Source organism: Sminthopsis crassicaudata, chromosome 3, assembly GCF_048593235.1.
Source record: "Sminthopsis crassicaudata isolate SCR6 chromosome 3, ASM4859323v1, whole genome shotgun sequence".
In the NCBI taxonomy this organism is placed as follows: Eukaryota; Metazoa; Chordata; class Mammalia; order Dasyuromorphia; family Dasyuridae; genus Sminthopsis; species Sminthopsis crassicaudata.
In genome coordinates this window covers 279,921,796-279,946,878 of record NC_133619.1, presented here as the reverse complement: position 1 = coordinate 279,946,878, position 25,083 = coordinate 279,921,796, and the positions used below count along the sequence as shown (strand labels likewise).

The following is a 25,083-nucleotide window of genomic DNA, read 5'->3' as shown; positions in this document are numbered from 1 at the left end:
CATTGGTTGAAGTAATGTTTCCCAGAAGCCCTTGCGTTATCCCACACCCATTCTCTGGGAGGATAAAAGAAGGGCAGCACTGGATCTGAGAGAATAAACTCTGGGATAAAGTCTTGACGCCAGGCAGGCTGAAAGGAGACCAGTCTGATTTGAGAAGGGACAAGAGTTGGAGGAGATTCAGAGCTCCCAAGAAACCTGCAGACAGAGGAAAAGATTTTACAGATCTCCTCCCAGAGAAGGATTATAATTGAGCAGATGACCAGACCCTCACAATTCAAGAACATTACACAGATGGTTTAATATTTTAATGGATTTGTGAAATCTCATTGATGTTCTCACCATCTATTCTCTTCATCACTGTAGATTTCAACTGATAGACATATATATGACTTTTATTGTTTTTTTCATAGTCTCTTCTAAATAATTTAGAGGTCTTTGAAAATGATTACTTCAATTATTTTGATTTAGCAGTTCCATTCTTCTTTCTTTTCCTCTTTTTTTTCTCATGATTTTTCCTTGATGCTTTATCACTATGTTCTTCCATTCCAATTTGAATATTTTACTTATTTCTATAAAATACTACTTGAATCTTTTGATATGTAGCCATTAAAACTCTAGGTTAATAAGAGAACCATTGTATGCATTAAATATTACCAGTCTAACAGCAAATATTAAATGTCTTTTTTAAATTTACATATTTCACTGTCTATGAAAACTAATCAGTTATATTTGTGTATCTTCAAGTATGTTAATTCAGAGAAACTTAATCATTCTGCATTTTAATTGCAATTTTTTTTCCTGTCCATTTTCCCCTAGTTTGTATTATTAATGCTTTTGCTACAAATATATAAAATTTTGCTACAACTATGTTTCACAGATTATTGGCCTTTAAGTCTTTTCTAAATAAATCACCAAGCTTTTGTTAAGTACTTGCTACTTTTCAGGTTAAAGGCTCTGAATGCAATGTAAAAACAATTACAATAATAGCAGCAAAACTACTACTAAGGAACTTATATTCAACCACACAAGAAAATGTGCATGTATATGTGCATATACACATAATAAATACATAAAAATAAATATAATGCAATTATGGAGGAAGGACATTAGCAGTTGAGAGGTCAGCAAAGAATGCAAAAGAAATTTCCCATTTTGTCTCTTGATGCTAATTATTATAATCATTCATCTGAAATAATTGCAGTGCCTACTCTTTTTAGATTCAGATTAAGCATAATAATTTTTATTCTAGCCTCTCATTTAAATCTTTATGTGATCCATTTCCCTCTCTTTTAAGTAACATTATGGGCAAGGGTATCCAACTCATTACGCAATTATTAATTTATAAATTAATCAATTATGCTTAATTCATGAATACAACATATTATGGCTTTTTTTAGTGCTAGATATAGACCAAGCTATTTTGCTTATGTTCAATCAGGGGATCAGATTTTAATCAGGGAATTAATGTAATTATATTTATTCATAAGAAAAATAAGATTTTGACAGGTATGAAGAGAGAAAATATTTGAAAACAGATCAGTAAACTGTTAGAATAATTATGATTAGTATTTATATAATATTCTAAGGTTTGCAAAGTGTTTTTTAATGTTACTGTATTGGTCCTGAGAAGTAGATACCATTATAAGCACTGTTTTACAGATGGTGAAACTGAACCTGAAGCCTCATTTGAACTCAATTCTCTATTGCAACTTTAACATTTCATCTATTTTAGCATGGTATAATCATGAGAGTAGATAGCATGGGAGAAGAAAAATAGAATACATAAAAAGGAGATTTTTATGATAAAATCAATAGAATTGTTCAACTAATTGGATAGGACAACTAAATTGGATAGGAAAGAAAAAAAAATTGAAGTTGTCAATCCAATATATTGAATAGGGACAATAACAAAATCAGCAAAATAAGGAGCATATTCTTAAAGCAACAAGGATTCTTCCTACATATGAAAACTTAAATTTCAGAAACATAATTCATGATCTTCAAGAGAATGATCAAAAGACAAGAGTGATTCATATTAAGGATTACCTATGGGAAGAATGCACTGAACAAGGCTTACCAAAATTTTGATATTACTCTATGCCCAACAATATGAATTAGTCATACCTACAGTTCTTAAGATTTGTCTTAACCATCTCTATTTAGATTTATCTGAGGACATAAAAAGCAAAATAAAATATGTATCTTAGTTACTACATTATTTTCACTCGTTCCTAATGTGACATTTTTCATAAGAACCATAGGGTTAGGGGCTTGACATTTTAATTAAGATCATGAGGTACTACAATATCTAGAAGGTAAATATTTGAGTGGCATTTCCCTTTGGACCTACTGTAAAAAAATATTCATGCCAACAGCAAAGTTATCAGTAACATTTCTCAGTCACTTGTCACTTTTTGTCTTTCTAGACATACCATATGGCTCCCCTTCATACACTCTACATTGTAGGCATTCTATGTTTTGTTTTGATATCTTTGCAGATATTGTCTCTAATGCCAGCAATGGTCTCCTTCTTCATTTCTGCCTCTTAGAATCCCTTGCTTCTCAGGGATCAGCCTGATTGCTTCCTACTGATTACATAGTAGAACATTGTGTAAGCAATTAAATAAAGGAAATAAAGAAATAAAGGAAAATTTCAGCTCTTGAGGAACTTACAATTCCACTAAGGGAAGATACCTAAAGATGATAATGTTAGGAGGGAGAGAAAATGAATAATAACAGAGATGAAGAAAGTCTCCTCATAAAACTAGAAAAATAAGTTGAACCTTGATGGAAGCTAAGAGTTTCTAAGGAGCACATGTAAGATTGATTTATATCTCTGAGGTATATTTATAAAATGTGACCTTCATTCATAGTAATTACTTAGAAAAGTAATGATATATGCAAATTAAAATAATTCTCAGGTACTATCTCATTCCTCTCAGATTGGCTAAGATAACAGGAAAAGATAATGATAAATGTTGGAGGGGATGTAGGAAAATTGGAACATTAATAAATTGTTGGTGGTTATGAAATGATCCAACTATTCTTGAGAGCAATTGGGAACTATAGTGCTATAAAAGTGCTATCAAACTGTGGATACCCTTTGACCCAGCAGTGCCATTATGGGTCTGTATCCCAAGGAATTCATCAAGGAGAGAAAAGGACCATTTGTGCAAAAATGTTTGTTATAGCTCTTTTTGTGGTACTAAAGAATTGGAAAACGAGTAGATGCCCATCAGTTGAGGAATGGCTGAACAAATGGTGGTGCGTGAAGGAAATGGAATATTATTGTTCTATAAAAATGATGAACAAACTGATTTTAGAAATTCCTGGATTTATATGAACTGATGTTGAGCAAAACAAGCAGAATCAAGAATTCATTGTACACAATAATAGCAAGAATGTGCAATGATCCACCATGAAAGACTTGATTCTTCTCAGTGGTTCAGTGAGCTAAAACAATCCCAATAGACTTTGGACAGAAAATGCTATCTGCATCCAGAAAAAGGACTAAAGGGACTGAATGCAAATAAAATCAACACATTCTATGTTCAGTTCTTTTTTTTTTTTTTTTTTTTTTCTATTTTTTCTCTCTCCTATGGTTTTTACCTTTTGCTCTGATTTTTCTCTCCCAACATGATTCATAAAGCAATACGTATTTGTTAGAAATAGAAAAAAATACTAAATTTAATCTAAAAAAAGTAAGGATATGCAGGATATGCAGATTGTTTGCTGTCTTGGGGTGAGGGCAGGGGAAAGGAAAGGGAGAAAAATTTGGAACATGGGTTTTTACAAAAGCAAATGTTGAAAAATATTTTTGCACATATTTGGAAAAATAAAACAATTAAAAGAAAAAAGAAAAAGAAAAGTAATGACATGGTATGGGTTTATAGTCCTAGTTGCAGAGCAAAACTCTTAAGTTGGGCTGGAGGTTGGGATCCCAACCCAGTTCTGTGGGACTTGCATTTTACTTTCATGCCTCAAACAAAGAGCCAGCTAGCAATATAAGATTATGATTGACCATATTTGTTTATTTTTAAAATCTTATAAAATGGGGAAAATATATTTTAGCAGAATTTTAATAAGAGTAGAATGAGCCTTTCCAGTCCCTTTCTGCTACGTTGTTTTTCTCAGTATTATGGTTACATTAGCATGATTTTTTTTCCCTTTTCATTTTGTTAGTGTTTTGGTCCCTATGAGTTTTTACTTGATTGCTGAAGTGGTTGTAGGATAGGGTTTGATCAGAAGTTTTGTTAAACTAATAGGTCTTTCTAGAAATAACCTGTATCTTAGGACAGATAAGTCCATTTGCAAAAATGTAGCTGCCAGCACCAAAACTTCCTTTTGAAGAAAGCTGTCTTTATGTTCTTCTCTAGCTAACACCTGAGAAGAAGAGGCATCATTTGCTTTTTATCTTTAATTTATGAAATAACATAAACATTTTCTTAAAATAGTAGAATAAAAAGATAATTGCACAAAAAACTGCAAGTTCATTATGTATTAAATGTATAATAAAGTTATCATGTAACTTTATCATTTTCTCTCCTTTGGCTACCTACCCAAATTTACAAAGAACCTATGAAGGAAGATGCTATCTGCTTCCAGAGAAAAAACTAATAAATAGAAATATTTATAGAATGACTTTAAATACATATATATATATATATATATATATATATATATATATATATATATATGTATGTATGCACAAACACACACATACATACATTTGTTTTTCAATATCAAGATTTTTTCACATTAATATTGGCAAACATTTATAATTTTCCTAAAACTTGTAAATTTTGCTAGGTCCTAGGCATGAGAAAGTTACACATGCTAAATTAGGCAACATGTTTTGCTCTCATGGAGCTCATTATCACATGAGATTAGATACATATAGAATTCAACATAAGAAGTCATATATGATGAGTATATAGGGTGAACAAAATGAAATATGAAGGGATGTAAATAACTGTCTTCATTTTCAAGACTTAGATTCAAATATTAGCTCAAACTATACAAGTCCAAGTCACTTAACATAATGAATATCCCAAACTACTCTCTAAGACTTTGGAGTATGTAAAAGGTATGGACTCCCATTGCTAATAAGAGTTTCCTCACTAAAAGTTCCATAACTCAATGAAATTCTAGTTTCAGTGAAAAAAATAAAACAATAAAATAAAATAAAAAATTGGGAGGACAAGACAGTATGATCACTAATGGAGGATGGGATCAGTGAATTGATTGGAATGCATTAAGCATCTAATATGTTCTAGATACTTTGTTAAAATTGAATATAGAAAGGAAATCAAATTTAAAGAAAACATGCTTACTCTATTCAATCTATTCAATTTGATATTGATAAGTATCTTTAGTCAGTACAAATCTCACATATATTGCAGTATCAAGAAAGGATATGTTATATTAAATTTTGTCATGAATAAATGATAGTAACCATTATAATTTGATTTATAGATAGCCATTTCAAATATCAATTGTATTTGTTTCCAACAGCTAAGAAAATTCAACTTTCCCTACATAAAAAGTCTTATTTTCTTTTTTTTAATATTAATTTTCCCTAAGTACATGTAAAAAACTTTAAACATTCTTTTGATAGATTTTATCCATGTGCAATCATGCAAAACATATTTTCATATTAGTCAGGTTGTGAAAGAAAACAAAGAACTGAAAAAAATAAAGTAAAAAATAGCATATTTTAATCTGCATTCAGACTCCATCAGTCCTTTCTCTGGAGGTGGATTGCATTTTTCATCATAAGTCTTTTGGTATTGTCTTAAATCATTCTATTTCTTATTTTTATATGATTTCACCCATACAATGCTTCTTATGTTTGCTTGATATTATCACATGCATCTTTTAATAGTTCTGTCAAAAACTGTATACTCAAATTAAGATTTTCTTATGGTTTGCAGAACAGATATTGAAATGTTATAAATACTAATACACAGGGTCTAAAATTTATGGCATAATTTTGGTATTGCTATGCTAACTACAATGTCTATTATAGTGGTAAAATAAGTAATACATTGAATAATTATAAAGAACAAGTCATTCATTTTCTGAGACAGAAGATGTTAGGTATGCAATTTGTCTTTGACTTTGCTTCTAGTTTTTAGGAAAAATCATTTGTTTTCCTTGCCACAATTTATAACTTAGATACAATGTTTTTCTTTGTGACTATAGGGATAAATATTAATTTTTGTGCTTTGGGATAACTCTTCAGTTAAACTATTTTAATATTTACAGCACCTGAGGAAAAACACTGTGTGTCTAAGTACCAAACAAAAACAGTTGAAAGTATTGCTTTGCTGGTCCCTTAGCTGGTTGTGAATCTGCACTGTAAATCTAATTTAAAACTGTTGAAAACAGCAAAATGTAATTAGATTTTCATCAGAGCTGCAAACCCTAAAGACTACCACATTATCATATTATGGAAACCTCTTGTGAATATGTTAATATTTGTTTTTAGACAATTCCTCGACAATTCCAGCCACCTAAACAAAATGACAGCTGCTAGAGGCAAAAAAAGGTTCTGTGATCCTCACCATAAAACTGTGAAAGTTGCATGACTAACTTGAATGCTCACAGCTCTCTCTCCATTCCAAAACTTTCAAGTTTTGATTAAGAAAAAAAATCAATACATAAAACATTAGGAAAAGACATGAATTGTAATCTCAATGTATCTTTTCCTGTTTTTTTTTTCTTCCTACTAATTTTATGAAAGTTCCAAATTAGTTCTACTATTTTATAATCCTATTTCTGGTAACATGATTATGTAAATGTATGTTCCTTGTGTAGCATGTTTTCTCCTCACATCAAAGGGAAATGCTATGAAAATGGTTGTAAATAGAGATAAGCTTGGTCATGGTGGTAATTTACTTGACATTCTTGTGAGTAGCTAGGTAGCCCCATAGTGCACAGAGCACTGGGCCTGGAGTCATGAAGATTCATCTCCCTGAGTATAAGTCTGGCTTCAGAAATTTACTAGTTGTATGATCCTGGGCAAGTGAAGTAACTCTGTATGCCTGAGTTTCCTTATCTGTAAAATGAGCTGGAGAAGGAAATGGGAAACCTCTAGTATCTTTGCCAAGAAAACTGCAAATGCATAAAGAGTTGCATGTGAATGAACAACTTATAGGAGGGGGAGACTCCATAAGCTTACAGAGTTTACATTCTGCTCCATCATTTGAAGATGTAAAAAATCTTTTAGGTAATTTGATCCTACATCATTATTTTACAAATAAGAAACCCAATCTCAAGAAAAAAGGACTAACCAAGATCACAGAGGTAAGAGTAAGAATGTTAGAATTAGAGTCCATATTTTCTGATTCTCATCATTGCTTCCTCTTTAGCCTTCCTAAGAAATCTGTATTAGCTACCTTTATATTCTGGTGGCATATACTAATTTATTTATTTATTTATTTATTTTGGTTTAATCATTTTTCAATTATGTCTGACTGTGTAATGTAATTTCAGTTTTTCATGGCAAAGGTATCTGAATGCTTTACAATGTCCTTCTCCAGCTTATTTTACAGATTAGAAAACTGAGGAAAATTGGGTTAAGTAACTTGTGTAGGATCACACAACTACTTCTGAGCTTAGGCCCAGCACTCTTTCTAATGGACCACCTAGATGCCCTAATTCATAATTAGAAAAGTAAGTTCTCAAACTACTTAAGAACCACTTGTGTTTATGCTTAACTAGGAAAAGTCTTCATTGTGACATTGTGTTAAAATAAAGATAGGGAAATGGGAAAAAATGTTTATCAATACCAATAATCAATGACAATTAACATATAATAATAAATTCTATGGAGGTTCAGGAGTTTGACTAACTTTAAAAGTGGTTATAATGCTAAAAATTATTACAAAGGAAAGTATTAAGAATTGTTTGTGCATGCATGCCCCATGAGGAGGAGCATAATCTTATTTCACATATCATACCTTTACTGAAACATTCTCTCAGCTTCTTTCATGGGGCCAGAAATCCTATAGAACACAATGCATGTCTGAAAGAACATTATCACCACTGTTTGATGATGATGATGAAGAAAAATGAATGAAATCAATGAGGAAAATGAGAAAGTTCAAAATCAAACTATGAGAAAATTAAAGAAAAATTGGATGAATGATAAATTAATTTGGACTATTCTTTCCCAATCCCCACATCCAATAAACTGAAGATAAATCTACATTGACCACCATTCCAATTTAAATTTAGTGTCCTTATTTTTTGTTTATTTGTTCACAAAGTCCTAATTGTATTATTTCTCTTGATCATCCCAATAACCAGGAAAATATAGAGTATGTTTATAGTTAATAAAGATTATCTCATCATAAATAAATTAGAGGAAGAGAGAATAGTCTACCTCTCAGACCTGTGGAGGAGGCAGGAATTTATGACCAGAGGAGAACTAAAGATCATTATTGATCACAAAATAGAAGATTTTGATTACATCAAACTAAAAAAATTCTATACAAACAGTACTAACGCAAACAAGATTAGAAGGGAAGTAACAAATTGGGAAAATATTTTTACAGTTAAAGGTTCTAATAAAGGTCTCATTTCCAAAATATACAGAGAACTGACCCTAATTTATAAGAAATCAAACCATTCTCCAATTGATAAATGGTCAAAGGATATGAACAGACAATTCTCAGATAATGAAATCAAAATTATATCCACTCATATGAAAGAGTGTTCCAAATCACTACTGATCAGAGAAATGCAAATTAAGACAACTCTGAGATACCACTATACGCCTGTCAGATTGGCTAAGGTGAGAGGAACAAATAATGAATGTTGGAGGGGATGTGGGAAAACTAGGACACTAATACATTGTTGGTGGAGCTATGAAAGAATCCAATCATTCTGGAGAGCAATTTGGAACTATGCCCAAAAAGTTATCAAACTGTGCATACCCTTTGATCCAGCAGTGCTGCTATTGGGCTTATATCCCAAAGAAATACTAAAGAGGGGAAAAGGACTTGTTTGTGCCAAAATGTTTATGGCAGCCTTTTTTTGTAGTGGCTAGAAACTGGAAGATGAATGGATGTCCATCAATGGAAAAATGGTTGGGTAAATTATGGTATATGAAAGTTATGGAATATTATTGCTCTGTAAGAAATGATCAGCAGGATGAATTCAGAAAGGTTTGGAGAGACTTACATGAACTGATGCTGAGTGAAATGAACAGAACCAGAAGATCGCTGTACACTTCAACAACAAAGCTGTATGAAGACGTAGTCTGATGGAAGTGGATATCTTCAACTTAAAGAAGATCCAACTCACTTCCAGTTGATCAATGATGGACAGAAACAACACCCAGAGAAGGAACACTGGGAAGTGAATGTAAATTGTTAGCACTACTGTAATGTTCTTGAATTGTGAGGGTCTGGTCATCTGCTCAATTGTAATCCTTCTCTGGGAGGAGATCTGTAAAATCTTTTCCTCTGTCTGCAGGTTTCTTGGGAGCTCTGAATCTCCTCCAACTCTTGTCCTTTCTCAAATCAGACTGGTCTCCTTTCAGCCTGCCTGGAGTCAAGACTTTATCCCAGACTTTATTCTCTCAGACCCAATGCTGCCCTTCTTTTATCCTCCCAGAGAATGGGCGTGGGATAACGCAAGGGCTTCTGGGAAACATTACTTCAACCAATGAGCTTGCTCCTCCTAGAGTTCCTAAGGTGTAAACTCCCTTTAAAGGCCTGAACCAAAGGTCTGAGCCAGAGAACTGTCAAGTCAACCTGAATTCTCACCTTGTCACTGTCCAGACAACCTGAGTTCTCACCTGATAATACTAACATCTCCCCCTTTCTTTTGATTTAGAACATAGGGTAGTCATGACCTTGAAACATAAATCCATCAATATGGGAGGTATTACACATAATTACATAAATTACATAAGCACATAGTAACACAGTCACATAATACATGCTAGAAATATATAACAAATAACATGATCAAATAATCATAAATTGAAAATTTATAAATGTCCATAAGTCCATTGTCCATTAGTCTCATCTTGTGTTAGGAAGTCTAATGATTCCTGCTGGTTTTAAAGTTCTTTAACAGTCTTCTTATTAGCCATGCTCTTTCAGTGTCAGATGTTTCTTAGATTTTATCCTTTGTTTTGAGGTCTTTCTCTTTTTTTGTCTCTCTCTGATGGACTAGGCGAATATGGTTCATTGGCACCCATCTGATTTCTTCTCCATCTGAAGAAATACAAGCAAACCATCTTCCCCAGGCAGTTAACCTATCTGGTCTCTTCCATTCACCACTTTCTGGGTCTCTCCACATCACCTGGCAATTATGTAAGGACAGGGGAGCTGCTCGCACTGGACACTGCCCTTCTGGTGGGTTATAAAACCTGTCTGCTGGAGCCAGTGCATCTTTGTCAAAAATTAGAAAATTAATGATATAGAGAACTAAATTTAGAAGTTCCCTAGGGCTACCTGTAGCTCCCCCTTTTTTTTTGTTTTTGGAGGAGTGTCTTAATGTCTCTGTTTCTTCTCTCTACTATTGCCTGACCTTGAAGATTAAAAGGTATTCCAGTAATGTGTAATATCTTATACTGTGCACAGAAGTGCGTAAAATGTTTAGAACTATACGCAGGTCCATTATCTGTTTTTATTTCATGTGGCACACTCATAATTGCAAATGCTTGGATAAGGAATTCAGTGACCACTCAGGCTGTCTCTTTTGCTGTTTGCACTGCAAAAGTGAATCCTGAAAAGGTATCTACTACCACGTGGATGAAAGACAGACGACCAAAAGATTTATAGTAGGTCATATCCATTTGCCAGATTTCACTGGGTCTCAAACCACGAGGATTCTTCCTTGGAGGGAGTGTAGGAGCATGGAAAGGAAGACAAGCAATACAGTTTTTTACTATGCTCCTAGCTTCCTCTATTGTGATTCCAAATTGTAAATGTAAAGCTCAAGCAGCCTGATTATATTTAGAATGAGATTCTTGTGCTTCCTGAAATAAAGGAGTACTGGCTAACATAGTTAGAAGGCTATCTGCCTTTGAATTTCCATCAAAAATAGGACCTGGAAGTCCACTCTGTGAGTGGACATGCAAGATATAAATCTTGCCTGGATGTTTTCTCACTTGCTCTTGATGTTCCTTAAAGAGCTGATAAATAGTAGAGGCTGCAAATTTTATTTGGGCTGTGGCAATTCTTTGTACTACACCTACTGAATAGGCTGAATCAGTAATTATATTTATGTCTCCTGGGTAATAAGTAAGAGATAGCATGATAGCAAATAATTCATTCTGTTGAGTGGACTGAAAAGGAGTCCTGACTACTCTCTTTATGGATAAAACATGAGAGTATACAGCACAAATATTTTCTTTGGAGGCATCTGTAAAGATTGTTGGTCCTTTAAGAGGAACCTTAGAAACCTTTTCTTCAAAAATCCATCGCCAATTATGTAGTAGCCGGGTTATCTTTAATGGAGATCCATGTGCAAAATTTGGAGCGGTGGCCAATAAAATTTGCCATTCTGGGATGGTCTCACAGCATACATTAATTTGTGCATGAGTATAGAACGTGTATATTTTTTCAGGACTTATTCCAGATAATTGTATTACTCTCTTAATAGCCTTTAATAAAATCCTAGCCACAAGCACTGGGTAAGGAGTAAGGCTTTGTTCTGGTTGTGCTGGGAGGTTTACCCACTCAATCATACAGTCTCCTTGATGAAGGACTGCTGTGGGTGCCTCTTTTGTAGCAAAAACTGATATTTCCAAGGGTTTTTGAGTGACTCTTTCAACCACATTGGATAAAGCCAGTTCAACTTCTCTCAAAGCCTCTTGTGCTTCTTTTGTAAGCTGGCGTGGTGAATTTAAAGCACTGTCTCCCCTTAAAATGTCATATAGAGGTTGTAGTTGATTGGTAGTTAAGCCTAACACTGGACACATCCATTGGATATCTCCTATTAATTTTTGAAAATCATTTAAGGTGTTCAACTTCTCTGTTCTTAAAGAAAGCTTTTGTACTCTGAATGTCTTAGGATATACTTCATATCCTAAATATTGAAAAGGAGCATTTCTTTGATTTTTTTCTGTAGCTATATGCAGTTTGTAGTACTTTAGTGTTTCCATGGTCTTTTGTAGACATACTTCTAACATTTGTTCCTCAGGTGCACATCCCAAAATATCATCCATGTAATGTAACAATATTACTTTTGGAAATGCTTTTCTTATTGGAGCAAGAGCAGCAGCAACATATATTTGGCACATAGTAGGGCTGTTTTTCATTCCCTGTGGCAAAACTGTCCATTCATATCTTTTATAAGGTTCAGCCAAATTAATACTAGGTACTGAAAAAGCAAACCTTTTCATATCCTCCTTATCTAGAGGGATAGAATAGAAACAATCCTTAATGTCTATAACCCATAGAGGCCATTCTCTTGGCAACTGAGTAGGAGATGGAAGTCCAGGCTGAAGAGTTCCCATAGTTTCCATCTGTTCATTTACTCTTCTTAGATCAGTTAACATCCTCCATTTTCCAGATTTCTTTTTCACCACAAATACTGGGGAATTCCAAGGACTTAGAGAAGGTCACAAATGTCCTTGGTCAAGTTGTTCGTTCACTATAGCTAATAAGGCCTGAATTTTATCACTTCTTAAGGGTCACTGTTCTACCCACACTGGTGAATCAGTTTTCCACTGAATAGGAACCGGTGAAAGTGCAGGTAGGCCTTCAACAGCAGCCCTGCCTAAAAAGCCGAAGTGCTTATTTGTAATCCTATCTGCCATAAAATGTCTCTTCCCTACGGATTGATGGGGATTTTTTCAACCACAAAAGGAGTAAAAACTCCTGTTTCTCCTTCAAATATCCATCTCAAAGGCCTAGCACTAATTTCTGCTGCTATTGATCCTCCTACCCCAGACATGCAGGTGTCTGCCTTAATCTTTGGCCAGTGACCGGGCCAATTGGCACCTCTAATAACTGTACAATCTGCACCCGTGTCTACCAATCCTTCAAATGGTATTCCATTTATATAAATAGTAAGCATAGGTCGGTCAGCTGTCACAGCTGCTGTCCAATATATTCCTGGATTTTGTTCACTGGAGTGAGAATCTAGGCGACTATCACCAGGTTGCTTATTAGGGGTACATAACAATAAGCCTGATGCTAAATGGTTGATAAATCACATGTTGTCTCCCTGTGTTAGTGACTGGACAAGTTCTCCAGTTTCCCACATCAATCTTAAATTGTGAGGGTCTGGTCGTCTGCTTAATTATAATCCTAGATCTGTAAAATCTTTTCCTCTGTCTGCAGGTTTCTTGGGAGCTCTGAATCTCCTCCAACTCTTGTCCTTTCTCAAATCAGACTGGTCTCCTTTCAGCCTGCCTGGCGTCAAGACTTTATCCCAGAGTTTATTCTCTCAGACCCAATGCTGCCCTTCTTTTATCCTCCCAGAGAATGGGCATGGGATAACGCAAGGGCTTCTGGGAAACATTACTTCAACCAATGAGCTTGCTTCTCCTAGAGTTCCTAAGGTGTAAACTCCCTTTAAAGGCCTGAACCAAAGGTCTGAGCCAGAGAACTGTCAAGTCAACCTGAATTCTCACCTTGTCACTGCCCAGAAAACCTGAGTTCTCACCTTGTCACTGTCCAGACAACCTGAGTTCTCACCTGGTAATCCTAACATACTACTGTCTATCCACCCAGGTTACTTATACCTTCGGAATCTAATACTTAACGTGCAACAAGAAAAGATATACACACATATATTGTATCTAGGTTATACTGTAACACATGTAATATGTATGGGATTTCCTGTCATCTAGGGGAGGAAGTAGAGAGAGGGAGGGGAAAATTTGGAAAAATGAATACAAGGGATAATGTTATTAAAAAAAAAATACTCATGCATATATACTGTCAAAAATTTATAATTATAAAATTTAAAAAATAAAAATTAAAAAAAATTATCTCAAAATTCTCAATATAGTTTTAAGTTTTCATTAAGACTTTTTGAGACGCTCTCTATAGCAATAGAAGATAGAGGTGTAGCTCTGGTTGTAATTGTAGCTACATGTAGAAATATAATCTTTAAATTGTATATTAGCTGCACTTAAAAATCCATGTGTTACATATGTAATTGACCTCTGCTTGTCAGTAGTATTAGTAACCATTATTATGATAATATTTTTCTCTTGCTATGGGACTATGTCAAAAGCTCATTGTACTTTGCCCCACAACAGCATGAGAGCTTTGAAAAGAGAGTAAAAGAGATGATTATTTTCTCAAAGGCAGAAATGTTTGATTAATGTGCATTACAGCATATGAAAATAATTTTAAAAGACAAGCTTTGAAGCTACAGACAAATTCACCACAAATCTTTTACTAGAGAAATATTTTCTGTGGTAAAACATCCTGAAATCATCAATAAAAGGAAAATGAACAGCAAAAGACAATGAACATTGTCATCCAATTTATTTTCATGGCTATCCTAATATAGTTCCCTTTGATAATAACAGAAAGCATACCAGTGCAGCTGAAAGTTTATTATAACCATTGTTTGATGATTATGATGAAAAAGAATGAATTAAATCATTGAGGAAAAATGAGACACTTAACATCAAACTATGAGAAAATCAAAGAAAAATTACATGAAAGATAAATTAGTTTAGGCTACTCTTCTCAACAAAAATATAACTATGATTATCCCTCGCCACCCCTAAATAACCCTTTGATATAGTTAAGTAGTTCTTTTTTATAAATAACTTCAATACTTTCCATATGTCCAAATGCTTTATTTCTCTATCTCTTCCTTCATCCCTGTCTCTTCTGATAAGGTAGACCTTCTTAAAAAGTCCAGCCCCACTACATGCACAAATGATTCCGTTCTATCTCATCTGCTCAAGGAATTTCCCATTACCTCTATTATCAAATCTTATAGCCTAAAAAATAAAAAAAAAATAAAAAAAATTTAAAAAATACCAATGTCTTCCCTATATTCAAAAAGCTCTCACTCTGTCTTTTGCTAAATCTTCATCTGAGTCATGCCAACTATGAATATGTGACAGGGCTCTATCCTAAGCCCCTTTCCCTTTCCCCTCTCTAGTTTTTTCACATGTTCTCAGCAAATTTTAGGGACTCAATTCGCATCTCTATGCTAATGGTTCTCAAATCAATTACTTCTCTAACCTTAACTACTCTACTCACCTCCAGTCTCATACCTCCAACTATAATAGTTAAAAAGCCTATTAAACAGCTTGATTTGGATGTTATACAGACATCTTAAACTCAAGGTCTCAAAAATCAAACACAGAATCTTTCTCCAAAAATTCTCCTTTTCTCAAACTTTCCTATTACTATTGTGTTATGATTATCATCACAAGTCATCAAGTTTATATGTTACCCTAAACTTTTCACCGTCTCACCTCCCACAGCTGAACAGTTTCCAAGACCTGTCATTTTACCCTAAACACACCTTTCTCTCCTTTGATACTACCACTTCATGCCTGGAATACTGCAAGAGCCTTCCTGATTGATGTCCCTACCTCACAGTCTTTATGTAGAACTTACACAAGGCAAATGCTTACATAGAAGTTAGAAAAAGCAATATAGGACACTCTCCAAAGAATTTTGAAATTGTGTTCTGTGCACAGAACCACTTAATATGATATACCCTCATGAAAGAAGGCATTGTGCTCTACAAGCAAAACAGAATTTCAATAGTTCAAAAGAAATGTGATATGGGCAAGTTTGGATATATATTTGGACTATTCGAGCAAAAAGGACAACAGTCATTTCCCACATATTAAATAAGTCTCTATGATATGCAGAGGATCACATCCTAAATTTTTAAAATTCTTTCCATTTTGGCCAAAGGTGGTAAGATGTTACAAAAGAAAATTAGGAATTAAATAAATTAGAAGTCAAAATAAATTGAAATGTAGGGCCACAGACAATATTTATTGGAGAGATTTAAAGGAAAGTTTGAGGTGGAGGGATAATGAGTGGATAAATGATATCACTATATACTTTTGTAGATGGAGATGAGAAAATATAGGGTTCTCATATGATGTGACAATAAGGAAGGAGGCTAAGGAATTTCTTCTTTAAACATAAAATAACATAACATGCTTCTAAAATAAAATACAAATTCATTGACTTGTCATTTGTGATTTGGCTTCAGCTTGCTTTTTTTTATTTCATGAAAGTGTTACAAATTCTAATTCATACCACTCACATTCCATTTCCTGGCCCCATTCTTTTACAAAGAAAGATCTCTCATATTCCTAGAATGTAAATGTTGTACAATTCCCCATCTCAAAATCCCTTGCTTCCTTTAACTCCTTAACTTCATGTACTTCAGGAAAAATTCCCCTATATTCTTTTTTGTTACTATTCTCCAGATCCTCATATTAGCATGTTTAAACTTAGCTATTTACATGTGATACTCCCTTTCCACACCTCCATTAAACATAAACGTCATCAGAGCAGTCTCTTTTCTTTCTCTTTATATCCCTTATTGTTAGCACAATGTCTTGCATATTATAAGTACTTAATTAATATTTGTTTAATTGAACAGTTCAGATTTGTGTGCTCTATCAGGTATAGTTTCATCATATTCACAATCATTTCATTTATGAATTCTAAGCAGTTTCAAAGTAGAGTAAGAATACAAGGATGAGCACTGAGAATCTATTCTGCTAGATATGCCCAATGGAAGAAGAGAATGTTGCCTGCCATTGGAATACTATCAGCTATTGGAAATCTTTCTCAAAGCTTTGGTCAAGTAATACAAAATATCACATTGAAATGAACCCCTGCAAGTTGCAAATAGTGACAGAATTTGGTTGCTAAATGCAAATTTTCTTTAGAAGAGAGTAGCAGGTTGAAAATGAATCTGGGAAAGTTTTGCAAACATGTTTAGCATTTATTATATAGGTTTTCTTGAAATGGAAATGTATTGGTTTATATTGAATCCTTTCTTATACTCTGCTATGTACATAGAAACATTTCTTTTCTTATTTTATGTTTAAAGAAGCTTAAAATGAATACAAATTTGCAAAAGAAAAAGAAAAGCAGAAGTAGTATAATTCTGTGGATAACAAGAGGATAACAAGATAAGATTCATATCTTGGGAAATACACAGGGAAGAGAACAGGAAGCATCACAAAATTCAGCCCTGGTTCATCTTCATTGGTTTTATACTTATTACAGAATTTTTCTCAAAGGCTTTCTTCTGTTGAAAATCAGATGTTTTTCTCTTTTGCCTATAAAATTCTGCAAGATAAAAATCTTTAATATCTTCTTTAGTTTGCAATAAGGATGCCATCAAGTTCTTGAAAAAACTGCTAAATCCTTCACAGAAATTGTAAATTATAAAATGGACCAAGTTATATGAATTCTTTAATATTCTTCTTTTTATAGTTCTTAGCTTTTAAATATTGAGAATTCTTTCTTTGATTTATCTGTTCTCAGAATTTAAGTGATCAACATATCACTTCAACCAAGGTCTTTTTTTTTTTTTTTTTTTTTTTTTTTTTTTTTTTTTTTTTGCTTGTACGAATAGGAATTTGAATACTGACAGAATTCTGGTTTTATTTTATAATGGATTAGGTATCATTCATCTTAGGGGGTTTCTCAAGATTTAATTGAGTACCAGGTGTAGGCTTGGATTTTTCCCTACTGACACTCATTCCAGCTGGTTGGTATACATGCTTCAGACTCAGTTAAAATCATCTCTCCTGAATCAAAATTGCCAGAGGGTTCACTCCCCCACTGAGGCTTTATAGTTAACTTGCAGGTGCAAAGTTTTGGCACAATGTAATTAGGTCAGTAACCATTTAGACATTTCTAGTAGTTGGAGAAACTGAAAAGATTTTTTCTTTAAAAAAAAAAAAAAAAAAACTTCAAAAGAAAAGACAATTTCACTATTCTCCTAGTTTCTCTTTCAGACAGTCATATTCTTTTATTACTCACATCTTGAATATCATATTGTGAATCTTCATGCATATTTGTTAAAGACATTCTGTGAGGGGCAGCTAGGTGGTGCAGTGGATAGAGCATCTGCCCTAAAGTCAGGAAAACTTAGTTCAAATCTGATCCCAAACACTTAACACTTCCTAGCTGTGTGACCCTGGGCAAGTCACTTAACCCAATTGCCTCAGTAACAGCAACAACAACAACAATGAAATCTACGTGATAGTCAACCATGGAAGCAGCTCCTGAATTACAAAACAAGCAGAGTAAAATGTGCTGATTCTGGAATTCAATGCAAAAGAAAAACCCAGTCAATACCTAGTGCTGAAATAGTCAGAAAGTACCTTGAAGTAGGAATGTACTCAAGATCTGAGAGATCCTGCCCATTCCATTCAGTTGTGGAATTGACCAGGTTCCTCAGTCTAGAGACTAAAACTGCTCGGATAAACCACTAGGAAATAATTAGGTTTAGTTTGAGAGGTGTCCAGAGAGCATTAGGCAGGATTAATAGGACCTGTGGAGGGAAATGAGGAGAGGGGAATGAAATAAGAAATGCAAAAGGGAATTTCCAGGGAGGAAGTAAAGGCAAGAAGAAAATGATATGTTAGAATAGATGGTGAAGAACCTTATCTAAGCACTAAATGTCCCCAAAATGAAAATGATTCTTTTCACATGACAAATGGCTCAATAAGATAATATGAAATTCTAAAACAAAATCAAAAGCCTGAAAATTATAAATAATTTGTCAAAGAGAAATTACCTAGGAAATAGTTTGAGAGATAATCTTAGAAATATTGACACTATGAAAATTATAAACCCCCTTTACAAGAACATTGAATAAAATTTCAGAAATTTCAGTTAAAAAAAAATTAAATTTCAAAAGGGAAAAGGGAGGAAGCAGAAAAAAAGGAAAGAATTATATAGGAGGGATATAATTTGGTAAGGAAATAGTTATAAGTTAAAACAAAAAAACTCTGATGTTGGAGAAATAAATGTGAAGAGTATTAAAAATGAAGGAAGAAAAATCTTTGGCAAAAGACTTAAAGGGATGGAGCCAAAATAGCAGTGAAGCACAGGGAAGTTGCTTACGCTCTCCCAGTTTCCCTCAAAAAACATATGGAACTAAGCCTATGAACAAAGTCTGACAAAATGAAACCACTCTCCAGCTCAAGATAAATTGGAAAAACTTCAAAAAAGATCAGTCTCACTGGGGTGAAAAGGTATTCACTCTGGCTCAAACAAATTCTTGAAAAACCCATGAGAGTCATAATCATAGCAAATCAGCAACTGACTTACTCTGTCATAGTTATGTAAAGAGCAGATCAGTGGTACAGCCTCCAGACCCAGCTCAAAAGGCAGACTCTGGGAAATCAGTCTGCTTCCCATAAAGAGCTAGCACAGCTACTCCCTACAAACACAAGGAAAACCTGTGCATAAAGCCTAGGCTGGGAGCTACACAGGAAGCTTGGAATAGCACATAGCACTCTCTTAACTCCAGGAACAGAACTCAAACATAAAAGTAAAAAAAAAAAAAAAAAGAGGAAATACCAAAAGAAAAAGAAGAAAATGAGCAAGCAACCAAAAAGAACCTTGACCACATAAAGCGACTATGATTATAGGGAAAATCAAAACCCCAATTCAGACAAGAACAAAAGGTTCACAAAGGAAATCTCAGAGTGAAATGAATTGGTCTCAAGTCCAAAGAAGTTTCTTGAAAGTGCCCATAAAAGACTTCAAAACGTAAGTAAGAGAACTAGAAGAAAAAATGTGAAAAGAAATGAAAAATATGCAAGAGAGTGTCAACAGCTTGGAAGGGAAGGCAATTCCTTAAAAAATACAATTGGTCAAATGCAAAAGAAAAAAAATCCACTGAAGAAAACACACCTTCAAAAATAAAATTAACCAAACAGAAAAAAAGAGATACAAAAGTTAACTGAAGAAAATCATACATCAAAACTAGAATGGGGCAAATGGAAGCTAATGATTCTATGAGACATGAAGAATCAGTCAAAAAACCTAAAAAGAATAAAGAAATGTAAGAAAATGGGGAAATACATTCATGGAAAAATAGCATGCCCAGAAGAAGAGACAATTTAAAAATTATTGGCCTACCAATAATTTGAAGACCATGAGCAAAAATAAAAACAAAAACAAAAACAAAACAAAAAAACTACTTAGCATTTTTCAAAAAAAAAAAAAAAAATCAAGAAAAACTAAGAAAGGAGAGATCAATTAAGGGCATGCATAAAAAAAGCTAGCAAAAGAACAAATTAATAATCCCCAATTAAATACCAAATGAGAAATTCTTAAACTCAAAGGAGAGATTAATAAATTTGAAACTAAGACAACTTAAACTAAGACAAAATAAAATATTTGGGTGTCTATCTGCCAAGACAAACCCAGGAACTGTTGAACTTATAAATAAAAATAAAAGTTAGTTTTATGAAAAAACAAAGGAAAGAGATAAACCTTTGGTTAATGTTAATAGGGAAAAAAAGGAAAGAAGAAAATCAAATTGCTAGTATCAAAAAGGAAAAGGGTGAAATTACAACCAATGAAAAAGAAATGGAAGCAATAATTAGGAGCTATTTTGCCCAAATATGTGGGAGCAAGTCTGTGAATTTATATGAATCTAATTCAGTGAATTGTGATGGATGAATATTTACAAAAATATAAATTGCCCAGATTAAGAGAAGAGGAAATAAATTACTTAAGTAGCACAATTTTAGGGGAAAAAAAAATTGAACAAGCCAGTGATGAACAGCCTAAGAACAAATCTCCAGAACCAGATGTATTTACAAATGAAGTATACCAAACATACAAAGAATAATTAAGCCCAATATTATGTAAACTATTTGGAAAAATGGTAAAGAAAGAATACTGCCAAATATCTTCTGATACAAATATGCCACTGATATCTAAACCATGAGGAGCCAAAACCAAAAAAAGAAAATTACAGACCAATCTCCCAAATGAATATTGATGCAAAAATTTTAAATAAAATATTAACAAAGAAGCAACTTATCAGCAGGATAAATACATTACAATCAAGGGGGATTTATACCAGGGATGCCAGGGCTGCTTCAGTATTAGAAAAACTATGACTAAATTGACCACATAAATAATAATACCAACGGAAATCATATAATAATCTCAATGGCTACAGAAACATTACATTACAAGTAATGGAGAGTAAACAAAGTCAATAAATCAGACTTTAGAACAGGGAAGAAAGGGGGAAAAAGTAGTTTGCCTGGTTGCTTTCTTAATATTTCAGACTTTATGTTTCTTCTATTATCACAAAGATATCAAGTAATTTGATTTCCTAACTGGTATATAATTTATATAGAAGTAATGACATGTTATTATTGCTAACTTGAAGTTGTTAGAAACATAAATGATTCTAGTACCTTTGGTATCTAAGCATTCTATTACTATGTTTTATGTCACAAAAGATGAGTTGTACCAAATCAAAGTGTTATAATCCATATAAAAGTAAAGGTTGAAAAAAATGAATTGTCATTCCTAAATAAAATGTTGTGCCATTCAAAATGATTTCAGTGTTTCATTTCAACTCAAATGACACCATATTGGAGAAAAATAAAACAACATATAACATTAAATTGTTTATATTTACAAATGGCACATGGATAATGTTCAAAATTATTTTATCTTACCCTAAAACAATATTTGTTTTATTATATAATAATCCTCACAAGGGGATGGGAATGAAGATGTATCAACTCACATGTTAATTTTTGAAATTATTAAGATACTATCATTATTATCAGTTTAAAATTAAGGACACTTCACAAAGTGACAATTTTAGTCTTCAATAAATATAGCACAAGGAAATGTCAGAAATTTGAAATGGCAGATGGAATAAAAATAGAAAAAGAAATTATAGCTGTCAAAATTTTTACCTTTCTTTTCCCTACAGCTATGAGGTACTTTTAAGATGTAATTAATACTAGCTCTATTAATAAAAGATGTCATTAATGACATTTTATATGCCATCACTTAAGAAAATAAAATAAATTTAAAAATAAAATAAAATTAAAATAAAAAGTATAAATACTTTCAGGTATGCAGGTGAGACATTCCTTGATTTTAAGTCACATAATTCTTCCATGAAATGAATGGGACTGGGAAAGGTACAAAGCTTTAAACAACTGAGAAGTCTAGAGAAATTAATTCTTACATTTATGAAACTATTATCTAAAATACAATCTTACTATAACTTGCTGGGTTTTGCTTCTGATCATGTTCCAAAAGTGGTTTTTTGGGAATCACCTCCAATTTTCTCTCTTCTGGTGTTTCAAAAACTACACCAGTTAGAAGCACTTGTACAGTCTCTTCCACTCGATTGCTTGCTCGACAGCTTATGCTAGCTAGAAACAAGAAGAATGCATTCTGTTATTTTGATTCATGGCTATTATCTGGTGATTTGTTCCCTATACACAAAAGGTGGGGGGGACGACTTCTTCCCTCTTTCCAAATACTTCTTATTGTCTTTACTGAAAAGGCATATACGTTTATGTGAAGTTCAAACACAGAAACTGTAATGAAGCAAAAAAAAAAAAAAAAAAAAAAAAAAAAAAAAAAAAAAAAAAAGTTCTAGAATTCAGGGAGGAAATTCCTCAGGATAGTAACTAGAAATTGAAACCCTAGGATATGCAGAATAGCATGTAGAATAAATCACAAGGTTTGAAATTGGGATTACTATTCAAAACTTGTTCCAACACTAGATTGTTAAGAGTAAATGACTTTCTCCTTAAATTTTTATCAATTATCATGTATGTAGTCTTGGAAATAAATTCTTTCTAATTACATAATAATGTTGGAAAAAAATAAAGTGAAAGTATACACTGGACACCTTTAATGAATGGTTGGAAGAAAAATGAATTTTCTTCACAGTAGAATTTATTGAAAATTGATTACATAACATTGCTGATATTAGAGTTTTATATTGTATATGTCTTTAATTATGTTATTTCATATACTATTTATTTGGCCAGTCTGTTTAAATTTTTAATTTTAATTTAATTTTAATTTTAAATTTATTTGACTTTAACCCATTGTGAAAATAACAAACTTGTTTTGAATATTGTGAAAACTAATAAAAGTAATTATTAAGTAAAATGTAATACGGACATCTACATTTATATTTATCCAATAAAATTTTAAATATGGAATATAAAATTATTAGATCTATAGATTTAGGTAAAAAAGCATTTAATACCTTTTATTGTTAGGCAATAATCTTACATTGTGAACCAAAACATGATTTTAGAGTACAGGAATAAATGGAAACTAGCAGGACTATTTTAAAGCAAAAATAACATAAACAAAAAGCATTAAAAAAATCTCTTTTTTGCCTTTAACTTCTCAAGTGTACAGGCCTCTACATGAATGGAAATCATATTCCAATTTTTATAGACATTTCAATGTTATACTTCTAAGTAGTTTGATGTATGTAGAAATGTCTTTTTCTTCACCTAGAATAATGCACTGTACTTAATATACTGGAATGAATGAATAGATGGATAAATAAGTAGATGGCAAACAAATTCTTCCAGAATTGATATTTTATATTTCTATGAGCATAATTTATCCTTGACACTACTGATCAATCAACCAATAACTCAGTAAACATTTTAAAACACTTAATATGTGTTAGGTAGACATTAACTTAAGAGAATATAAACATAAAGCAAGTTTTCTTTGGTTGCATTGAGCTTCTTTCTATTGAAGAAAACATTACACACAATTATCTACCAAAAAATGATAAATGGATAGCAACTAATTGGAATGGGGTATCACTAGCAGCTGAACTAAATTGGAAGTGTTTTAGATGCCTAACAAAGGAGTTTCTATTTGATTCTAGAAGTAATAGGTAGCCAATGAAGTTTATTGTTTAGGGGAGTCCCATGATCAGGTGAGGTCTGGCCTTAAATGACAGGTATAAACCTCTGGAGGTAGAGTAACTAATTTTTCAACTTTTAAATGTATAGATTATTAAGTGAAAAAAATTAGTATGTTTCCAAGATTGTAAACAATGGTGACAAGGATGGTCAAGTTCTCTATAGAAATAGAGTAACAGTATTTCTAACAGAAATAGGTAACAAATGCTTCCACCACCACCACAATAGCTAGCATTCATATAATGCTTAAAATTTAATTAAAAAAAAAACACTTTATAACTATTATCTCATGTTTATCCTCAGGATCATGTCACCTTCTTAATAAAAAATATATATATATATATATATATATATATATATATATATATATATATATATATATATATATTAATAATATATATATATATTCATTGCATTTTTTTTTTCATTTAAAGCCTTCATGGTCTGGCTCCAGTCTAAATTTCTAGCTTCATTTCATAGTACTCTCCTTACTGTATACAATAATTTAATAGTATACATGACTGTATATACTTGCCCTGACTTTTTGAATTGCCTTTATGTTTTTGTACTCACTTACTTATTCCTGGAATGGTTACTCACTGACTTATACTATTTTCACGTGTTCTTATTAACTCTTTCTTCTCTTAAAAAAAAAAAAAAATAACAATAACAGTCCAGGGACCAACTTTTTAAAATTGTTTTCTTTATTCCCCCAGATCAAAGTGATCACAATTCATTAATCCTACTTACATAATCATTTTCTAAATTGTAATATTATATCATTTGTTATATCACATTGCTATAAAGAAATAAAAAGACTAAAAACTCCTTTGGAGTAGGGATTAGATTGTGTCATTTTTAAAACTTTTTATCAATAGAGACTAGTTTTGAATTCTGCATAGAATAGGTATTTAATAAGTGTTTCCTGAATTAAAATTTAAATGATAACTAATACTTTGGTGCATTTTATTGGGAAGGTGAAAATAGCTACTGAACAAGAAAGTTTTCTAGCTATAATTAATTTCCCTGCTTTAAATCATTAAAATGGAAATGAGTACACTGAAAGTTATAATTAGCATTATGCCACTGGCCTTATCTTCTAAATTCTTAGGAATTCTGAGTAATAAAAATATAGACATCATTCATTTCCAATTAGTGCATTTTTCTAGTATGTTATTCATCTTCAAATG

At 32.6% G+C, this 25,083-nt stretch overlaps 1 protein-coding gene across 1 annotated transcript in view; it reads right to left on the bottom strand.

Moving 5' to 3' along the window:
• CFAP47 (cilia and flagella associated protein 47) overlaps positions 1-25,083 on the bottom strand; it is a 781,966-nt gene that overhangs the window by 115,873 nt on the left and 641,010 nt on the right. Inside the window, exon 50 of the mRNA XM_074302067.1 lies at positions 22,205-22,360. Within this exon, the coding sequence (XP_074158168.1) occupies positions 22,205-22,360 (156 nt within the window). The remainder of the gene's footprint in view (positions 1-22,204; positions 22,361-25,083) is intronic.